The 20,068-nt window shown below is 42.6% G+C and overlaps 1 protein-coding gene and 1 pseudogene across 1 annotated transcript in view; one reads left to right on the top strand and one right to left on the bottom strand.

Moving 5' to 3' along the window:
• Positions 1-384: 384 nt before the first annotated feature.
• Positions 385-847, bottom strand: LOC118619909 (annotated as a pseudogene).
• Positions 848-9,618: 8,771 nt separating this feature from the next.
• TMED10 (transmembrane p24 trafficking protein 10) overlaps positions 9,619-20,068 on the top strand; it is a 36,947-nt gene continuing 26,497 nt past the window's right edge. The window contains exon 1 of the mRNA XM_036276039.1: positions 9,619-9,908. Within this exon, the coding sequence (XP_036131932.1) occupies positions 9,684-9,908 (225 nt within the window). The 5' untranslated portion in view covers positions 9,619-9,683. The remainder of the gene's footprint in view (positions 9,909-20,068) is intronic.

Here is a 20,068-nt window from a genome sequence, read left to right as displayed (position 1 = left end):
TAAGACACCTGGAGGTACAGTGGAGCCCTGCTCATGGAGTTCACAGCATCGCATGGGGCTTCCCAAACCTCTGGTGCATCAGAATTTCCCAGGGAGATGATCTAAAATGCATGCTCCATCCCACTGCTGCCACCAAAAAATAAATAAATAAACAAACAAACAAACAAATAAATAAAATGCACATTCCAGGGCCCCACACCCAGAGAGCCTGACTCTGGCAGCAGTGACAGTGGTAGAGGCTGGAGCAAGGAGGACAGAAATTTGTTTTTGTTTCTTTTTTGACTGACAGTGCCTCAGGTTTATTTGTACAAATACTACAGACAGACACCAGCCCCATGCCCAGGGCCACACTAGTTCTATCCTCACATCAGCAGACAGAGGCCTCTACTCTGGAGCCTCCATAGGGGCCTGAGCCCGAGCTGGAGCCAGAGCTGCAGACACATCACAGCAGCAGCCTGGGTCTTGGTTTGAGCCTTGGCCTTGGACTTTGGCCAGCAGAGCTTGAGACGCTTGCTGATGCGGGCACAAACATTTTTCCCAAGCTTGGGGCGAGTAATGTAAGCAATTTGATTGAGCTTGGGGCTTCTGTTCTTTGGGATCTTGGGCTTGATCTCCTTGGACTTTACAAGGACCTTGATAGCCTCGGCACATACGCTCGTGGCCTTGGCATTGTTGGCCTGCATCTTCTTCAGGCCCTTCTTGTGCTTTTTGGAAAAGTGCATGTTCCTTAAAAACCTGAGGTCCCCCCCTTTAAGAGATTTGTATCTTTTGATCAGGATTTCTTGATACTGTTTCTGCACCATTTTGGAAACTGGTTGTACATGGTGTGGTTCTTGGGCTTGGCCATGTCTGCACCGAAGCCCATGGCTCCCTCAGGGCCTCAGAAGTTTATATTTTTAACAAGATCCTTAGAGATTCTGATGCAGGTGATCTAGAAGTAGGGGAAGAACTCAGTCGGGAATAACCAGATGGCCCAGTGGAGATAATATCTAGGTGATGTGAAGTGGTAATGTCTCCTAGATGATCAATGGCATTTGACTTTGGGCTTAAGGATAAATAGTACTTTTTTTTCATCCCTCTACCCTTCTCTATTTGGAGGCTGCATTGGGTTGAACTGTGTCCCCACAGAAGATAGGTTGAAATTCTAACCTCAGGAACCTGTGAATGTGACCTTATTTGGAAAAGAATCTTTGCAGATGTAAGTAAATTAAGGATCTTGAGATAAGATCATCCCCGATTATCTGGGTGGGACCTAAATCCAATGGCAAGTGTCCTTATAAGAGACAGAGGAGAGAGAGAGAAAAAGTCCACTTGAAGACAGGCAGAGATTGGTGTTATGCAGCTGCAAGCCAAGGAATGCCTGGAGCCACAAGAAGCTGGAAGAGGCAAGGAAATATTCTCCTCTAGAGCCTTCAGATAAAGCACACCCCTGCTGGCACTTTGATTTGAGATTTCTGGCTTCCAGACTGTGAGAAAATATATTTCTGTTGTTTTAAGCCATCATGTTCATGCTAATTTAGAATGGCAGTGCTAGGAAACTAACACAGAGGCTTTCATCCCAGTCACACCATTTGCCCTGGGAAGATCTTTGCAATTAGACACTGAGCTGTGGAGGTCACAGCCTGCAGACATCTCAGCTGTGACTGCCAAATCCCCAGCCATGACAGCAGGCCCTAAAGGAGGTGGTGGAGTACAGCTGGTGATGATGTAGTGGCATCACCTTTGCAAACTTGCGACTTCCCCACTTCTCTTTGGATATAGGCTTGTCAGAAGTAAAAGAAAGGCTCTCTCCTCAGTCTTGGCGTTTGCATTTTACAAAGGATATATGTCAACACCTAGAAAGCATAATTTCCAGCTCAAAGTCACCCAGAAAGTGGGCAGCAGGGCAGAGCCAGGACCGCTGTCTAGAGCACACATCAGTGGAATGCTCAGTCCATACCTCTCAATGTGGGTTTGCCACGAAGCCCTGATTATGACAATGCTGTAATGCTGTCACTTTAATTTCACTCCAAAGAGTCAATTATCTCTAATGACTGATTGGTGGTCAGTCTTTCTTGTCCCTGACCAACATGTGGGTAGTGGCTTTTTACTTCTTGCTTAAAGACTCTGATGATTCCCTTCCCCATAGCGGTGTCTTCTGCTTTAAGGGTGCAAGTTGGTCTATCTTCAGAAGCCACTCTCGAAAATGCAGAAGTTGGCCATCTGTAGAACTGACAGCACTGGCTGTGGTCTGTGAAACACCAAATCTTGGAGAAGTACCTCTTTAGAAAGCTTATTAATACTTCCTCTGTCCATGAGCCACAATGACTTTCTGCAAGGGACAAGTAAAGTCTCCCTCATGTGCCTGTGGACAGTGCTTCCTCCTCATCTGAAGCCGTTGCTTCCTATTCCTCCCTCTGGGCTAACAATGGAGCTGAGAACATAGCCAGCAGAGGAATAAACCTTGTCCTCAAGCTGGTGTTCCAAGTACTCTAGTTACCAGAGGACTAATTTCATGTCAGATTCTAGAGGAAAGGGCAGCAGTTTCAGCAGGAGAAACAGGAATGTAAATCAAAATGAGAAATATTTATTGAGTACATGCCACTTGAAAGGCATTGAAAGGCTAGGTGCTAAAATAGGAATGGGCAAAGGTTAGCTTAGAGTATTACTTTCAACCCTGGATGAATATCGGATCACAGGGGAGATTTTTAAAGACCCTGATACCCTGGTTGTACTCCATACCATTTACATCAGAAAGTCTGGGGGACATTCTGGCATCAGCACTTTTTAAAACAATTCCCAGATGATTCAAACGTGCAACAAAGTTAGGGACCGCTGAAATATGGTATTCCCACGGACCATACCCAGATATTTCGTTTTCAGTGGCCTGGGTTGGGTCCTAGGTGGGCCCTGGGTATTGGCAGTTTTTTAAGGCTGCTCAGGAGATTCCAGTGTGCAGGTGATTTGTGTAGATAATAAAGGGAAAGACACATGGGTATTGTCAAGGTGTCTGCAACTAGTGCTCTTTTCCATCTGTATGCTTCATCTCTCCCAAGGCAGAGTTTTTGTTGAAGGAGAATGAGTTTTGATGGATCTGACAGACTGCTGGACACCAGATACTATTGAGGGGAAAAAAAAAAAGCATTGGGAGGAAACCCAAAACTTTCTCGGAACCAGGAGTAAAGGTCGAAAACAGTGTAGTCCTCTGCTCTAGCAAGCTTTAAGGTCTCCAAGGGCTTTTGAAATAATCTCAAGCTCTGTGAGGATCTGCATGTGTACAGTCTTCAGGCATGGCTGTGTCCATGTGTAGACTGCAATATAGCCACATGTTTGAGGGTAGATGCCATTTGACCCTCCATCCATTCTCCTTTGGAAGGCCTCAACTCTAGGCTACTTTATAAAGTGCTAGGCAATTTTCCTCTTTCTTCCTTTCTTTTTTTCTTTCTTTCTTAATACATTGTCTCTTCTTCGTAACATGAGTTGCTACAGAAGTAGGTAAACAGTTCCCATTCTTATTGACCTGATTCTGCTTCCTTCTTTCCTGGAGTCCCATCTTTGCAACTCTTCTTTTTTGTCCCTCCTTTGGTTCCTCCACTTTGACCAGTGGATTTTATTTTATTTTTTCCATTTCATTTCTGCCTTGGGATTCTGTCTTCCTGGACTCCAGGACTTTCTCTCTCTGCACTGGGCTTTGGTGTTCTCCAAGAGCAAATAGTGCTTATGGAGCAGAGGAGATGCTTCCCTTCTCGTCCTATCTTTTTCAACTTCATTTTGCTCTCAAGGCACGTGGGTAGTGGTGGTAGTTCATGTAATGGTTCATGTGATGGTTCTTACATTTTCTGAAACTTGTTTTGGGACACATTTTGTATCTTTTGCTTACATCATCTCTAAAGCTTTTCCTAATAATTTTTTTTTGTTAAATCCAGACTCCTTAGTGCTCTCGCTCACCACACATCACTAGAAGAACTTTGATCCCAGAAATCTGGATTTACAGACTGCAGTATATAAAGCAGGGTCTTGATAGTTTACCTTGATAACACTGATGAAGAACATTAATTGTCATGGAAAGTTGGTACTGGGGTTGGTGTTTATCACCCAGGAAGATAAAAATTTAGCACCATGGGAATCTGGAAAGATAAATCTTGTTTTGTTTTTTTTTCAAGGAAAGTGAATTCAGGGGAGATACTGGTAGACACGACAAGTGTTGTACAACTATTAACATCTTCATGGATGTTCTAAAGGCTTAAATTCACTTAAAACCCACAAAAGTTGAATTATGAATATGAGTGAGGATAGAAAAAGACTACCCTGGAACCTCAAACTTCTTAGAAGAGTGGGAACTAAATAATAAGTATCGTGTTTTAGCTGATGAAATGACAGTTATCTCTGACAACTAGTCTGCAGTTAAAAGCTGTCATTTCTGTTCTCAGCTCTAACACTGTCATACCATGGATTGAGGTAAGTCACTTCACAGCTTTGGACCTCAGCTTCTCCACATGAAAAATGGCCATTAAAATACTAGATAGAAGAACCAGCGTTTATTGAGCAACTGCTCTATGTTAATGTGCTAAGTAGTTTATATATGTTATATTATTTCATTCATTCACTCAGCAAATATTTTCTGAACACCCACTGTGTATTGTGCCTGGCCTCAGGGATTTATCAGGAACAAAACAAAGACCTTGCTCTCTTAGAGATTAAATTCCAGTAGTGCTGGGTGGTAATACACAAGAAAATAAATAACAAGATACTCCCAAATAGTGACAAGTGTTATATAAATAATAAAACCAGATCATGTGATAGAAAGTATCCCGAGGACAGGGTTACTTACATAGGGTGGGCTCTCTCAGAGGTGACATTGGAGCTGGGACATGAATGATGAGGTGAACAGCCTGCAGAGTCCAGAGTCCACGGGACAAGATCTGGGCAAGAGAACTCCAGGTGGACTGTAAATGCAAAGGCCCTGATGCACATAGGAGTTTAAGCTGTTTGGAAGGCCAGGAGAGTGAATGGGTGGATGTGGTGGGAGGAAGTGATCACTGGGTAAAATGAGATTAGAGAGGTAGGCAGGAGCCAGACCACAGTGGCCTTTGGGGCTATGGTAAGGTATTTGGGCTTTATTCTGATTTACTTTATTTATTTTTTTGTTAATCCTTTATTTTCTTTATTTACTTTTTTGTTAAACCTTACTCTAGGATATTTTTCCATTGATTTTTTTTTTTTTTTTTTTTTAGAGAGAGTAGAAGGGAGGGAGAGAGAGAGAAACAATGATGTGAGAGAACTAGTGTTTATTAAGCAACTGCTCTATGTTGATGTTGATTAGTTGCCTCCGCATGACCCCTCAGGGTCAGATATCAAACCTGCAACCCAGGTATGTGCCCTTGACTGGGTATCAAACCCGAGACCCTTCTTCAGACCGATGCTCTAAACACTGAGCAAAAATGGCCACAGCTCTATATTTTTAATCAATCAAGGTATATGGTGAATGATTACAATGGGGCAAGGATGGAAGCAAAGACAATAGTAGGAAAGCTGTCTTGTCTAGGTGAGAGAAACAAACATTTTTTTGTAAAGGATCAGGTAATATATAGTTCAGGTTTGGTGAGCCACATAAACTCTCTACAACACTCTCCTCTCCTCCCCTCTGTCTGGCGCCTCCTCCTCCCTCTTTTTAACAATCCTCTAAAAATGTAAAAGCTCTTCTTAGCTCTTGGGTGATATAAAAACAGGAGGTTGCATGCTGGATTTGGCCTGCCTAGATGGGCAGTAGTTTGCCAACCCCTAGCTTGGAGAGAAGTAGAAACTGTCATAAAGTTAGGACACAGAACTGGTATGATTTGCTGATGAACTGGCTCTGTGTGGGGAGAGGGTAAGCGAAAGAGGAAACAAGAATGGCTTCAGTGAAGAAGTAGAAGGTGGTGTAATTTACTGAGATGGGGAAGAAACAGATTTGGGAGCAGGAGGAAGGGGAAATTAAGAGTTAAGTATGAGTTGCCAATTAGTCATCCAAGTGGAGATGTCAAATAGGGAGCCTGATACAGACAATGGAGTTAGGGGAGAAGTCAAAGCTGGAGATCCACATTTGGGAGTTATCATCTATGGATGCACTTAAAGTCAGCCAGAGTGCACTGCAGAGGTTCCAGAACCAGGTCCTGGGGACTTTGGAACGTAGAGGACCCATAAAATAGGTCCTTGGAACCACTGTCTGGGTCAAAAAGTATGACACATGACAGACAAATATTGCCCAATTGCTTTTCAAAAGGTTCTTTTGCATCTTCACAGAACCAATCTTGTTTTAGCTATTTAAATATACACTGTGAGTGGGACTGTGCACATGAATGAGCAGGGACGCCAGAATTAGGAATCCTTGACTGTTTTTGCGTTGGAGCTGGGGAGCACACTGGAGGATTAAGCTGGTTAAAGGAGGCGTTAAGAGGGAGGAAGCACTTCCAAGGATTTGCAACTATAGAATCACCCAGTAAGCTTATTATAAATGCAGATTTTTAATAAGAGCTTTTGATTCACTGTCTGGGTTGAGGTGTGTTTAAACATGTTCCCTCTCATACAAACAGAAGGTTGAGAAATCTGTGACATAGGGATAGATTGAGCAGAGGGTGTGTCCTCATGACGTTTCTTCACCTCCAGAGGCTCATGGGGCTTCAGGAATCTTAGGTGGGCCTGGCTGGGGAAGTTTCAGGATGAGGGGATGGCAGAGGACTGTTAAGCCAGGAAGAAACTTTTTTTTTTTTTCTAGTTTTGGGACACTTTCCATTTACTCTCCAATTCAGAATGAAGCCTCTCCCCCACACTGATGTAAAATGGTATCGTTTTCATGCAGACGCAGTTTAAAAATTTTGAGTTCCCCAGGAGTATCTACTCTGCCTTCTAGTGCCACAGTATAGAAGGGAGAATTTTCTTTTTCTGTTTTTATATATTAACAAGAACACATTTTTTTCAATTCAAATACAAGAACTGCATGTTGTTGATGAAACTGAAATACCTACACTTTAGATACATTATGAATTTGTGTGAAAACAGCTAAGGAACAATGTAAGGAATTTGCCATTAGCCCTCTGCTAGGAGCTAAGAAATCAATCTTACATTTATTGAACCACTACTTATTTTGCCTTCTAAATGCCAGGCAATATTTTATTTTTATCTTTTTAAATTTTTATTTTCTTTATTGGTTTTTAGAGAGAGAGGAAGGGAGAGGGAGAGAGAGAAACACTATTGAAAGAGAACATCAATTGGCCGCCTCCTTCATGCCCCGCACTGGGGATCAAGCCCACAACCTGCGCATGTGCCCTGACCAGGAAGTGAACTAGTGACCTCCTGGTGCATGGTTCGAGGCTCATCCACTGAGCCACACCAGCAGGGCAACCCAGGCAATATTTTAGATTCAGAAGATAAAGCAGTAAACAAACTAGACAAAAATCCCTGCCCCTCACAAAACAGGTAACCTAGTTAGGGAAACAAGATTCATAAACATGACATGCAAAATGTATATTGTATTAGATAGTGGTGAGTGCTAAGGAGAAAAATATAAATGAAGGAAGGAGAATAGGAAAGAGGGGCTGAGATAAGTGAGAACACAGGACAAGAAAGGATTTGAGAGCTGTGATTTAGGGAAGTAACAATTTCTCTAAGCCTCAATTTCTTTTTCTTTTTTTTTTTTTTTTTATCCTCACCCGAGGACACTTTTCCATTCTTTGTTCAGATAGAGCAGGAGGGAGAGAGAGAGAGAGAGAGAAACATCGATGTGAAAGGGACACATCGAGTGGCTGCCACCCGCACGACCAACCAGGGCCGGGGACAAACTGCAACCGAGGTTCGTGCCCTTAGCGGGAACCAAACCCGGGTCTCTCCGGACCGCAGGCCGACGCTTTAACCGCTGAGCCAAACCGGCCAGGGCTAAGCCTCAATTTCTTCATGAGTAAAATAATAAATAATAGTGTCTTCCTGAAGTAGGCTCAGGCCCTTAGCCTGATTCTGTCACTTTTAAACTATGGGACTTTGAGCCTCTCAAAATTTCTTTGGCCACTCTGAAACTGTTTCCTTATCTGTGGCACGAACCGATGTGTGCAGCCTATGTGACATGGTTTTTGAAAATGTAAGATGAAATACATGACAACTGTTAGAAATGTAGACTCTATTATCTATATGTAGGATAGAAATTGAAAGGGGAAAAAAAACCACCACATAGCTAGTTATGGACTGCAAATCTCTTGCTGATGGTCAGCAGAGCCTCAGACTGAGAATAATAATGAATTACATAACTGCTTTGTACTAATTCCCCACACTGCAGAGAAAAGGCCAACGAAAATTATCAGGAGGTACCAGTAGGCTAACAATCTTATCTTAGATCAAGGATAATACAATCAAACTAAATGTTCCTAAGTGGACACCATAAAATAGTTTTAACATGGTATTTGTCGAATTTTAAAATGCTTTACAGCTCCTTTATGTTTGTTCTTGTTTTGTTTGTGGGAGTTCCAGGAAATGAACTAGATGGATGGAAAGCAGTGATAAACATAGAACAATCATTTAAATTACCAAGAGCAGATAGTCCATCCTCTGGGTATTTCTGTAGATGCTCAATAAACATTAACCAAAGTAGATGATTCCAAACATAGGCTCTTGTGTATTCCATTTTCATCTTTACACATTCTTCAGTCCTGAATATCTGATAGCATCCCAACAGTGGTTTGTTCAATCGATAAACATATTGGTATACACTCATGGTAAAGCGTTTGGTACATAGAAGGTACTCAGTAAATATTTGTTAAAGGAAAACATGACTACTGTGTATATTTGCTTACTATAGACTAGCCAATCTGATCCCTAAAATGTTTGTGCATTTAAAACACACAAATACGGGCCTTCCCTAGACAACTCTCATCTGTTCAACCGCATGAGGTCCATTTCTGAGAGCGGACTAAAACACTGTGTTTTATTCTACTGGAATCCAAACTCCAAAGTTAGTTGGAACATTACCTAGCATAGCAGGCGCTCAATGTTTGTAAACAAGATGCATATTCAGAGAGCAAACAGTTACTCCAGCCCGCATATCCCGCTGAAGAGCAGGAACTGGCCGCCTCTCCAGTTCCCATTCACCAGGTGACCTCTACATCTTCTCTGAGGTACAGGCCCCGCTCGCCTCCCAGCCATAGACTCTTCGTGCTCAGCCTCCCGAAGTTTTTCTCGCGAGCGGTCGACGTCCCACTTGTCATTCAAGGCGGTCTTGCACTGAGACTGCGCACCCTCCGCCCCGCCCAGCCCAGCCCCGCTCGCCTCGGTGGCTGCCCGACCCGCCCAGCAAAGAGCCTTGTGGCTGTTTCCTATTGGGACTTGGTTGCTATGGTACCACCGCCCTTGAAACTTGCAGGCAGTACTTCCGTTAAGTTAAAGGACAATTACTTCCAGGTCTGCCCTTACTTGCTATGGCTGACTGAGCAGTTACCGAACTCAAAAAAAGTGACCGTTTCCCGGAAAACTTCTAGAAAATCTTATTTAACGACTCTAACTTGTGTGTGTGACGTGGTATCATAGCCTTTCTTCCCTTTTATAAGATTTACTATATATTTTTCGTCTATTTGCCAGTCTCCAAAATGGCGCCGGCGCCGTTGGTAGGCCAGAGGTGAGTCACGTGGGCCCTCCCGGTTCCGGCGTGGTAGAGGCCCGGGTGTTGAACAGTCTCCGGCACCATGTCTGGTTTGTCTGGCCTACAAGCCCAACGTGGCCCTTGCCAATTAGCGTTGCTGCTTTCACTCCTGCTCGGCCCCAGTTTGGTTCTCGCCATCTCCTTCCATCTACCCGTTAACTCCCGCAAGTGCCTCCGTGAGGAGATCCACAAGGACCTGCTGGTGACCGGCGCGTACGAGATCACCGACCAGTCTGGGGGTGCTGGCGGCCTGCGCACCCACCTCAAGGTGCGGCGCTGGGCGGGGCGGGGCGGGAAGACTTCGGGCGTAGGCGAAAGGAGGCCGAGGGGTGAGGGTGGGGGTGGGGGGTCAGGCCTGCGGAGGCCGGGAGGCGGCCGGGTCTCCCTGGACCCCGAAGAGCCGGCTGTGGAGACCGCCCGCTCACCTTGCAGGTTGGCGTTGGCGGGGCGGGGCTGGTGCCAGGGCTGGGGAACCCCTGGAAGGCCGGAGGCCTTGGCGGATGTGACAGTTGAGCTGGGGCGACCTCGAGTTTGGTCGTTGTAGGGACCCCATATCTGTTTTGGTCCTAAGTCCCTTGAATTGTAACTGAGTCTCCAAAGAAGTCTTTACTTGTGGGGATTAGCACACTGAAGCCTGCGAAACCTGCGAGAGATAATGGAGGCATTGAAGCTTACTGTGAATAACGAAACCTGTTATTTATTGAGCATTCGCTGTGGGTAGATCTTGTGCTACTTTACATACAGTTGCATTTAGTTCTCACGCTCTGTGACCTAGGTACTGTTAGCTTCATTTTACAAGGAGACTGAGGCTCAGAGAGGTAGTAGAATAAACTGATGCCCGACCTGGAATTGGTTCTTGGGAGTTTAGGGGTTAAGTAACGTGAAAGAAAAGTGCTGGAATTTTGTTCTCGCCTTGCTTTTTATTTGTAATTCCTGTGATTGACTAAAATTGATTATTGGTCACAAATGGTCTCAGTTTCTAGTGTTTTCCTTCCTGGTACCCCAGAGTCTGGACTTGGCCAAGTTTTATGTAAATTTCAACGATATTCGAGTGGTGACAGCTATTTCTATAATGCGAATTTGCTCCCATTTTGCAATTAAGATGACCGAATTGATCTTTGAAAAGTTAATATAATTTGGTATTAGTCAAGATTGATTGCATTTTAGGTAATTTTACTCATCCACAATAAGCACGTGGTTTTATTTTTGTTTTTAACAGAATGGGTTTTAGTCTAAATAGGAAGAGACATTTTGATTTTTTAAATTTTCTTTAAATTTGTTAATTTTTATTTATTTATTTTTGTTACAGATGTTCCTTTTCCCCTTTTATTTTTACATTTTAATAGCATTTAGGATAAGAGGATTATAGTTTCTGTTTAAGGTATTGGAACCCAATATTGGTAATGGAGAGAGAAACTATTTTCAGGGCTATTGGCTCAGTGACCCATCCTTTTATTAGTCTCTTCAGGTACCAGACCCATTGATATCTGGCCAAGAAAGCCATGATGACATATTAGAGGCTTAAATACAACATTTTGGGGGTCATACTTCTTTCTTCAAAAGATGTAGTGCATCCCAGCCCCTGTGGCTCAGTGGATTGAGCATCCTCCCATGGACTGAGAGGCTCCAGTGCGATTCCCTCTCAGGGCACATGCCTGAGTTTCTGGTGGATCCTCATTAGGGGCATGCAGGAGGCAGCCCATCAATGTTTCTCTCTCCCTTCAATGTTTCTCTCTCCCTTTCCTTTCCTCTCTAAAAAAAAAAACAAAAAAAAAAAACATAAATGTGAGAGAGACACATTAAACCTGCACAGCCACTGGGGCCAGTGGATTAAAGACATGTTTTTTTAAAAAAGATGTAGTGCATAGAATTAGAGAATTTGAACAATGAAAAAGACTTTACTCTCATTTCCAGTGTTGCCCCTCTTATTTGTACTTACATTTTAAAATCCTTCTACTATTGCTCATCTGATAAAGTATCAATTTCCCAACATGCCCTGTAGTGCACTTCATGATCAGTTCCTGAAGCTTTATATACTTTGTCATTTTCCACTTGGCATTTTACATATGAGCCATGCTGAACAGTACCCTAAACTTCTCTCCTTTTTTTTTTTTTTAATCCTCACCCGAGGATATTTTTCCATTTTTTGTACAGATAGAGTGGGAGGGAGAGAGAGGAAGGGAGAGAGAGAAACATCAGCGTGAAGGGACACATCGAGTGGCTGCCACCCGCACGACCAACCAGGGCTGGGGACAAACTGCAACTGAAGTACATGCCCTTAGCGGGAACCGAACCCGGGTCTCTCCGGACCGCAGGCCGACGCTCTAACCGCTGAGCCAAACTGGCCAGGGCTCTCTCCTTTTTTTTTAAATGTAAAGCTTTTTTTTTATCCTCACCCGAGGACATTTTTCCATTTTTTTTGTTAGATAGAGTGGGAGGGAGGGAGAGAGAGAAACATCGACGTGAAAGGGACACATTGAGTGGCTGCCACCCGCACAACCCAACCAGGGTCGGGGACAAACTGCAACTGAGGTACATGCCCTTAGTGGGAACCGAACCCGAGTCTCTCTGGACCACAGGCCAATGCTCTAATCGCTGAGCCAAACTGGCCAGGGCGTAAAGCATTTTTTATTAAAAAATTTTTTTTCTTTATTGATTTTAGAGAGAGAGAAAGGAAGAGGGAGAGAGAGATAGAAACATCGATGAGAGAGAACTTTGATTGGCTGCCTTCTGCATGCCCCCCCACTGGGTATCAGGCCCACAACCTGGGCATGTGCCCTGACCAGGAATCGAACTTGCAACCTCTTGGTGCATGGGTGGACACTCAACCACTGAGCCACACCAGCTGGGCTCTTTTTTGTTGTTAATCCTCACCTGAGAATATTTTTTTTGTTGATTTTTTTTTTTTTTTTTTTTTTTTAAGAGAGAGTGGGAGGGAGGGAGGGAGAGAGAGATAGTAAGAAACAAATATTGATGTGAAAGAGACATATCAGTTGGTTGCCTCCCGTATGTGCCCCAATTGGTCCGCAGGGTGACGCTCAACCGCTGAGCCAAGCTGACCAGGGCCAGAATTCACTTCTTTTAATTAACGTTTTTCAGAGTAAGGAATTGTTGACCCTGTCATTTCCAGTGTAGTCCAGAGGGTTAACTATTATTCTGAAATCATTTGTTGTTTCAGTTTTTAGAGTCATTGTTTTAATCAGTTGCATTCATTTTTTATGCTCACATGTCTCTGGCTCCCATATCCTTTTGACACAGTCCCCATTAGCCTTTGATAGCTTCCCTGTTTTGTAGAACAATAAGGTGTCCTAGGCTCATCTTTTGTATGTCCAGCCCCTAATCTGGAAGCAGCTATTCCGCCAAGGAGTTCTAGTTCCTTTTTGTGAGGAGTGGTATTTTAGAGACCACAAGCTGGGTGTGTCATTTAAAATTTTTTAATACACTGTGCAGGCCACAGAATGTATTTGTGGGTTTGATCTAGCTCCTTATTACAGTTTGCAACCTTTTTCATAGTACTGTATCAGTTCACTCTGTTGTGCTTTCTCTTAAATTTTGACTACTTGTGGCCCAGGCTCTGCCTCAAGGACTCTCTCTGGACATCATTTCGGTTTCTGAAATTCATCTCCTGAGCTCAAGAATCTGATTGGACCCTGGTTGGTTCAGTGGTTAGAGCGTCAGCTTGCAGATCAAAGTCACGGGTTTGATTCCTGGTTAGCGGCACATGCCCTAGTTGCGGATTTGATCCCCAGCTGCTGTCGTGGTTGTGCAGGAGGCAACAAAAATTGATATGTCTCTCTCACATCAATGTTTCTTTCTTTCTCTCTCCCCCCATCTTCCCTCCCACTCTATCTAAAAATCAATGGAAAAATATCCTCAGGTGAGGATTTAAAAAAAAGAATCTGATTGGTTCAGACCCATTTGTGCCAGGCCATATTCTGGGTTTTCTCTTTGGTCGTATGTCCACCTCTGGTTCAAGCAGCAATAGTTTTGGTTGAAGTTAGGAGAACTGGAGACTGTGTATTGCAAAACCTGGCCAGCCGGGCTTGGCAGTTAGTTGTTACTCCGAATGAGGCACTCTCTCTTAGAAAGATCTTGGTGAATGTAGTGCCTTGATTGATCTGTCTAATTCACCTTCTTTCTGTCAAAGAGCACCTTAATGTCCAATAAATAAATTAGTGTTATCATATATCACTGTATGTTGTAGTGTGTGTTTACCCTTCTCCTCAGATAGACTAAAAGCTCCTTGAGCAGAGACTGTCTCATTCATCATTGATATGCCTGTGTCTAATACAGTGTCTGGTACATAGCAGGACTTCAACATAAGGAATAAATGAACAAATGAACTGCCACTGTCCTAGCCTCATCTCTGATCTTTCCCCCTCCTTTCCTCTTCTCTTCTCTCCCCCCACTCCCGACTCTATTCATACTGAACACCTTGCAGTTCTTTGAATAACATAATGTACTCTTAACTTGGACCAGTCTTTGTCTGTACTCCCCTCCTGACTGCTCCCATTACATCCTGTTAGGCATGACACTTTTCATGAAGTATGGTGCTTACTTTGTGAACTTCTTAATGCCTTTTTCATCTTTATGTTCTCAGTTTAATGTACTGCGTATATGCATTGTTGTACAACTAAGTTAGATATCATAATGTGTGTTTTTTTGTTTTTGTTTTTTTAGAGACAGGAAGGGAGAGAGAACTAGATACATCCATGTGAGAAAGATACATTAATTGGTTCCCTACTGCACGCTCCCTACTGGGGATCGAGCCCACAACCCAGGCATATGCTCTGACCAGGAATCGAACCAGGGACAGTGCTTAATCCACTGAGCCACATTGGCTGGGCAAATCTCATAATTTTATTGAGAAGCCCTATGGTATAGTGGAAAGAGCCTGGACTTGGAGTCAGATAGTTTTGGGTTCAAATTCCCGCAGCTCCACCTTATAGGGTGCATGGTCTTGGGAGAATCACTTAACCCTTTTCCTTGAGTCTCTTATCTGTAAGATGGAGATAATCTCATAGAATTGTTAGAAGGATTAATTGATATGTGTTTTGTATTGTGCAGGGCACATTATGGTGGGCCATAGATATTAGTACTCTTTCCTCTCTATTGAATGAAAATTGAATTGCTAACCTGACACCCCTGTCCTATGTCATTGCAGTGACTAGATAAAGAATATTTTAATGGGAGGAATTCTGAGTATTTTGTTTGTGATTCTTCCATTCATTCATTAAATATATATTTAATATTTAGTGTGTGCCAGACCTAGCTGGGGGTATGGAAATGAACAACAGATAAGGTCCTTGAACCCTGGTGGAAAAAAGAAAGAAAAAAAAAGTTAAGAAATACACATAATTTCAGGTAGTGATTACGTACTATAATTAAAAAATCAAGCTGTAGGGATAGGGAATGATAGATGGCATAAAGAATATTTGTATGGTCAGAGAAGGCCTCTCTGAACAGAGAGAGAGATGGGTTGAAATGATGGGTGGGAGGGACTCTGCTGCAAAGATTTCTTCAGGCCTATATTGAGATAGGATTTTGTGTTGTGATTTCCAATTGAGTTTATCTCATACACCTTTCACAAAATGAGGCTAAACCAGGCTAAATAATATATTTAAAGACATTGCTGCACTTCCAGTCAAGATGGTGGCGTAGGTAAACGCAATATTGAGTCTTCCCACAACCCCATCAAAGTTACAACTAAACTACATAACAACCATCATTCAGAACCACCTGAAATCCAGCTGAATGGAAGTCCTACAACTACGGAATTAAAGAAGCAGCTGCATCGAGACTGGTAGGAGGCGCAGAGGCAGACGGGCTGGTCCCACACCCACGTGTGGTGGATAAAAATCAGGAGGACACCTGTGCTCGGAAGGTCCTCCCTGAGGATTGAGGGGTCCCCGTCCCACACCAGGCACCCCACTCAGGGTTCCAGTGCCAGGAAGAGAAGTCCCTATAACTTCTGGCTGAAAAAACCAGCGGGAACTGAGGCTCAGGGAGGCTGAGGCGGCTGGAGCCCCAGGCAGCTCCTCTTAAAGGGCCTGGACATGGATTTCTTGGACTCCCTCCCTCTAAGTTTGGAGGGGAGGCAGCTCGAGGGGACATCAGAGACATACAGGGAAGACTGAGCTGTTTGGCATTGGAGCAAGGGCTGGAGAGAGGGCTTTCTCCGGGACAAACATGCTGTCAGAGGACTTTGTGTTCCTTTCATGAGCCCTTCCCTGGTGCAGCAAACAGCCGCCATATCTGGGACTCCAGCAACCTGGCTCACACTGCTTTCCTCGCCCTGGTGATTCCCTGAGGCCCCGCCCCACCCAACTTTCAGGCCCACCCAACTTTCAGGCCCACCCAAGCTGTTGCCACTTGCTTTACCATAGGATTGGCCTGTCTTGGATCCTGCTTCAGGTGTTCCTAAATTCTTTCAAACAAGCAGCATCTGGTCTCAGTTAGCCCCATACCTCTTATTAAGTAATACACAGAAACAAACACAGGGAAGCAGCCAAAATGAGGAGACAAAGAAACAGGTTCCAAATGAAAGAACAGAACAAAACCCCAGGAAAAAAAACTAAGCAAAATGGAGATAAGCAACCTAACAGATGCTGAGTTCAAAATACTGCTCATAAGGATGCTCAATGAACTTAGTGAGAACCTCAGTGAACTTAGTGAGGGCCTCAAGAGCATAAAAAAGGACCAGTCAGAAATGAAGGATGCACAGTCAGAAATGAAGGAGGCACTAACTGAAATAAAGAATAATTTATACAGATTCAATAGTAGAGTAGGTAAAGCCAGGACGCAAACCATCAATTTGGAATATAAGGAAGCAAAAAACACCCAATCAGAACAGCAAAAAAAAAAAAAAAAATCCAAAAAAATGAGGATAGTGTAAGGAGCCTCTGGGACAACTTCAAGCGTGCCAACATTCGCATCTTGGGGGTGCCAGAAGGAGAAGAGAGAGGACAAGACATTTAAAACCTATTTGAAACAATAATGGCAGAAAACTTTCCTAACTTGGTGAAGGAAACAGACATACAAGTCCAGGAAGCACATAGAGTCCCAAAGATGAACCCCAAGAGGCCCACACCAAGACACATCATCATCAAGATGAAAAAGGTTCAAGACAAAGAGAGAATCTTAAAAGCAGCAAGAGAAAAGCAGTTACTTACCTTACCTACAAGGGAGTTCCCATCAGACTGGCAGCTGATTTCTCAAAAGAAATTTTGCAGGCCAGAAGGGAGTGGCAAGAAATATTCAGAGTGATGGAAAGCAAGAACCTACAACCAAGATTACTCTATCCTGCAAAGCTCTCATTTAGAATCGATGGCCATATAAAGAGTTTCCCAGACCAGGAAAAGCCAAAGGAGTTCATCACCACCAAACCATTATTACATGAAAAGATAAAGGGTCTTTTTGAAGAAAAAAATAAAATATATGAACAAAATGGTAATGAATACATACCTGTTGACAATGGAACCTACAAAAATGAACAGGCAGAACAGAAACATTCTTATAGATACAGAGAACATTTTGTTGGTTGCCAGATGGGAGGGGGTTTGGAGGAATAGGTAAAAAAGGTGAAGGGATTAAGAAGTACAAATTGGTTGCTAGACTGACAAACCTCAAAGGGAAGGGGGTTGGGGGGTGGGAGGAAATAAACCAAAGAACTTATATGCATAACCAATGGACACAGACAACAGTGTGGGAAAAGGAGAGAGGGAAAAGGAGGGAGGGAGGCGGGAGGGGGATGGGAGTTGGGAGGGGAGGGGGTCATTGGGGGAAAATGAGGAACATCTGTAATACATTCAACAATAAAGATTAAATAAAGATTTTGCTGCATAAAATTGAAGTAGGAAGTATCAGCTCAATAGTGAATACAGACATTTCCTCATTACTTCAGGTCCATAATAAAAGCCTGTTTTAGGGACTCAGAATCTCAACTCTGTTGATTTTTAACTGAAACCACATTTTCATTAAGACTAGATAATACCATAATAGTTTAATAGACTCCAGTACCATTTATTCTTTAGAATGCTTGTTAATCGTGAAAATTGGAGGATGAATTAATGTTAGGTGATGATATGAGTTGTTGTCTAAGGATGATTTATACTTTGGAAATAGATTACAGAAAGAGAAAAAGCAACTGTGAGAATTGTTATAATCATTACTAGAGAGGAAAGAAAAGCCCAATGATAATAATTTAAGTCATTTATACTTTTTCAGCATCTTGCAAATAATCTAATTGGTCTGCTTTTTTTATTGTCATTTTTTAAGAGTGCTAATGAAAATTAACAATTCATTTTGCTAAATGAGATTTTTAAAAATTTAGATATTACCCAGTTATGGTCCCAATCTTTTCCAGCTAACTTATAGATGAGAAACCCAAAAAGATCATTTGAAGAGTTCAGCCTCGAGTCATAGGCCTATCACAATTTAAGCCTAAAAATTATCAAGAAGCTTCTTGGCAGTTAGGAAACCATTGGTTTATAAGCCCCTCTCCCCCCACTAAAAGTTGTATGAAAAGATAAAAGATGTGTGTATGTGCACATGCTATAATTTTGAGATGATTTTATTTGGAACAATTATATTTCAGCTTATTATTGTGTCTGTACTGAGGGCTGATCTTTTTCTGTTGGGAAAACTCTTTTAAATTTATATTTTATGTGACTGTTGTCTGGTGGGTTAGAAACAGGTCAATAAATAGGTGATATAGGGTAATTGGTACATTAACATTCAATAGTATTAAAGTCTAGTTTCTTTCCATGTTATATCCAACATTTCTAGCTTTAAATTAAAACCTGATTTTGTGTTTTCTTCTCCATAAAAATGAAACAGTATGATACATCATTTAAATCTCTCCTATTCAGCCCAGTTGGTGTGGCTCATTGGTTGAGCATTGACCCATGCACCAAGGGGCTCGCCGGTTCAATTCCCAGTCAGGGCACATTCCCGAGTTGTGGGAGGCAGCCAATCAATGTTCTTTCTCATCGATGTTTCCCTCTCTCTCTCCCCCCTCCCTCCCTTCCTCCTTTCCTCTCTCTGAAATCAATAAAGAAAAATTATTTTAAAAAAATAAAAATAAATCTCTTCTATTCAGTAAATAGTGTCCACAGTCATCTCTTTTGAACTGATCTAAAGAAAGGAAGCTGCTTAGAATTTAAAATTGTACACTATAGCTTTATGATGACTTCTGAAGACTGAGTCCAGTTTCTAGGAAAATGGAACAGATTTGTAGAGGTAATCTAGTGGGGTGCAATGACTTCTATGCTGTTTCTTGTGTGAATTGCTGACTGGTGGTTGATCCTGAGCCATTGCCCCCATATGCTTACACAGCGTAGCAGCTTGGACAGTAGAGCCCTCTGTGAAACCAGCCAGCTGGCCACAAACCAGAATTTGGGCTCCCAGACAAGCCTCTGACTTGAGGGAGGTTGATGTCATCTGCTTTATCCTGTGCCCAACCTCATTGTTCTACATAACGTGTGGGAAATCAAGAGACTAGTTGTTAAGAAAGAACAAGACTTTGTTTGTGCCTAAAGGGACATACTGGAGGTTTTTACCGTAAATAACTTTGGAACAGTATGAAAAAAAACATTTGATCTGGCTTCACCCCCGCAGTAGTATTGTTAGGGCAGTAACTGGTGTTTCCTTCTCCCTTACTCCCTCTCTCTTCACCTTCTCTTCCCCCCACATTCTACCCCCTCCCCACCCAGTCAAAGCATGACATTTTGCCTATGTTGAGTTAATGTAGCAAATGCTGATAGAAGCATGAAGAGACCATCTATCCATAATCATATCAGTGCCTGGAAATTTTCTCTTTTTACTTTTTAACACTTCTTAACACTTATTTTAACACTTATACGAGCCTCCTTAAGCAATACTTTGCTCTGCTATGCCATCTCTGACTCGTGTTAGAAATTCTAAAGAATTTAATGTTGCTAAATTCTGTGGCCTAAGTTTGACTCTGTATGGGTTAGATCTAGATGCGATCCTTTGATTTCAGGGGTTTAATTGACAGGCTTGGACTTGGTATTTGCTCTTGTTTGAAAGATTGGGGTAAATTCATTCTTTGCCCATTAAATATAACTTCTCAGCTATTGGAGTTGTCCATGTTCCTCATGTTCAAGAACAGTGGTGACTCATGGTAGGTTTTTGAAGGTATTACTAACACTTTTCCTAGTCTAAAACTACAATCCTAATCTTCAGTGATTAGGTGTTCTTTCTGCTTTTTTATGTCTTAGAGTAAATGAAGGATATAGACCCACAACTTCTGATCGTTATATATGCACACACCATTTTCTCTTCCCCTCTCCAATGTAGTTTATTGCTCATCAGGTTAAAAAATACATGGCAAGAAATATTGGAGTTATCTTGTATTTCTTGCTATACCTTATTAGCTAAAGGTTTTGTTCAGTACCTGCTCTGTTA

Source organism: Molossus molossus, unplaced genomic scaffold, assembly GCF_014108415.1.
Source record: "Molossus molossus isolate mMolMol1 unplaced genomic scaffold, mMolMol1.p scaffold_m16_p_1, whole genome shotgun sequence".
Classification (NCBI taxonomy): domain Eukaryota; kingdom Metazoa; phylum Chordata; class Mammalia; order Chiroptera; family Molossidae; genus Molossus; species Molossus molossus.
This window is presented reverse-complemented; position numbering and strand designations above follow the sequence as displayed.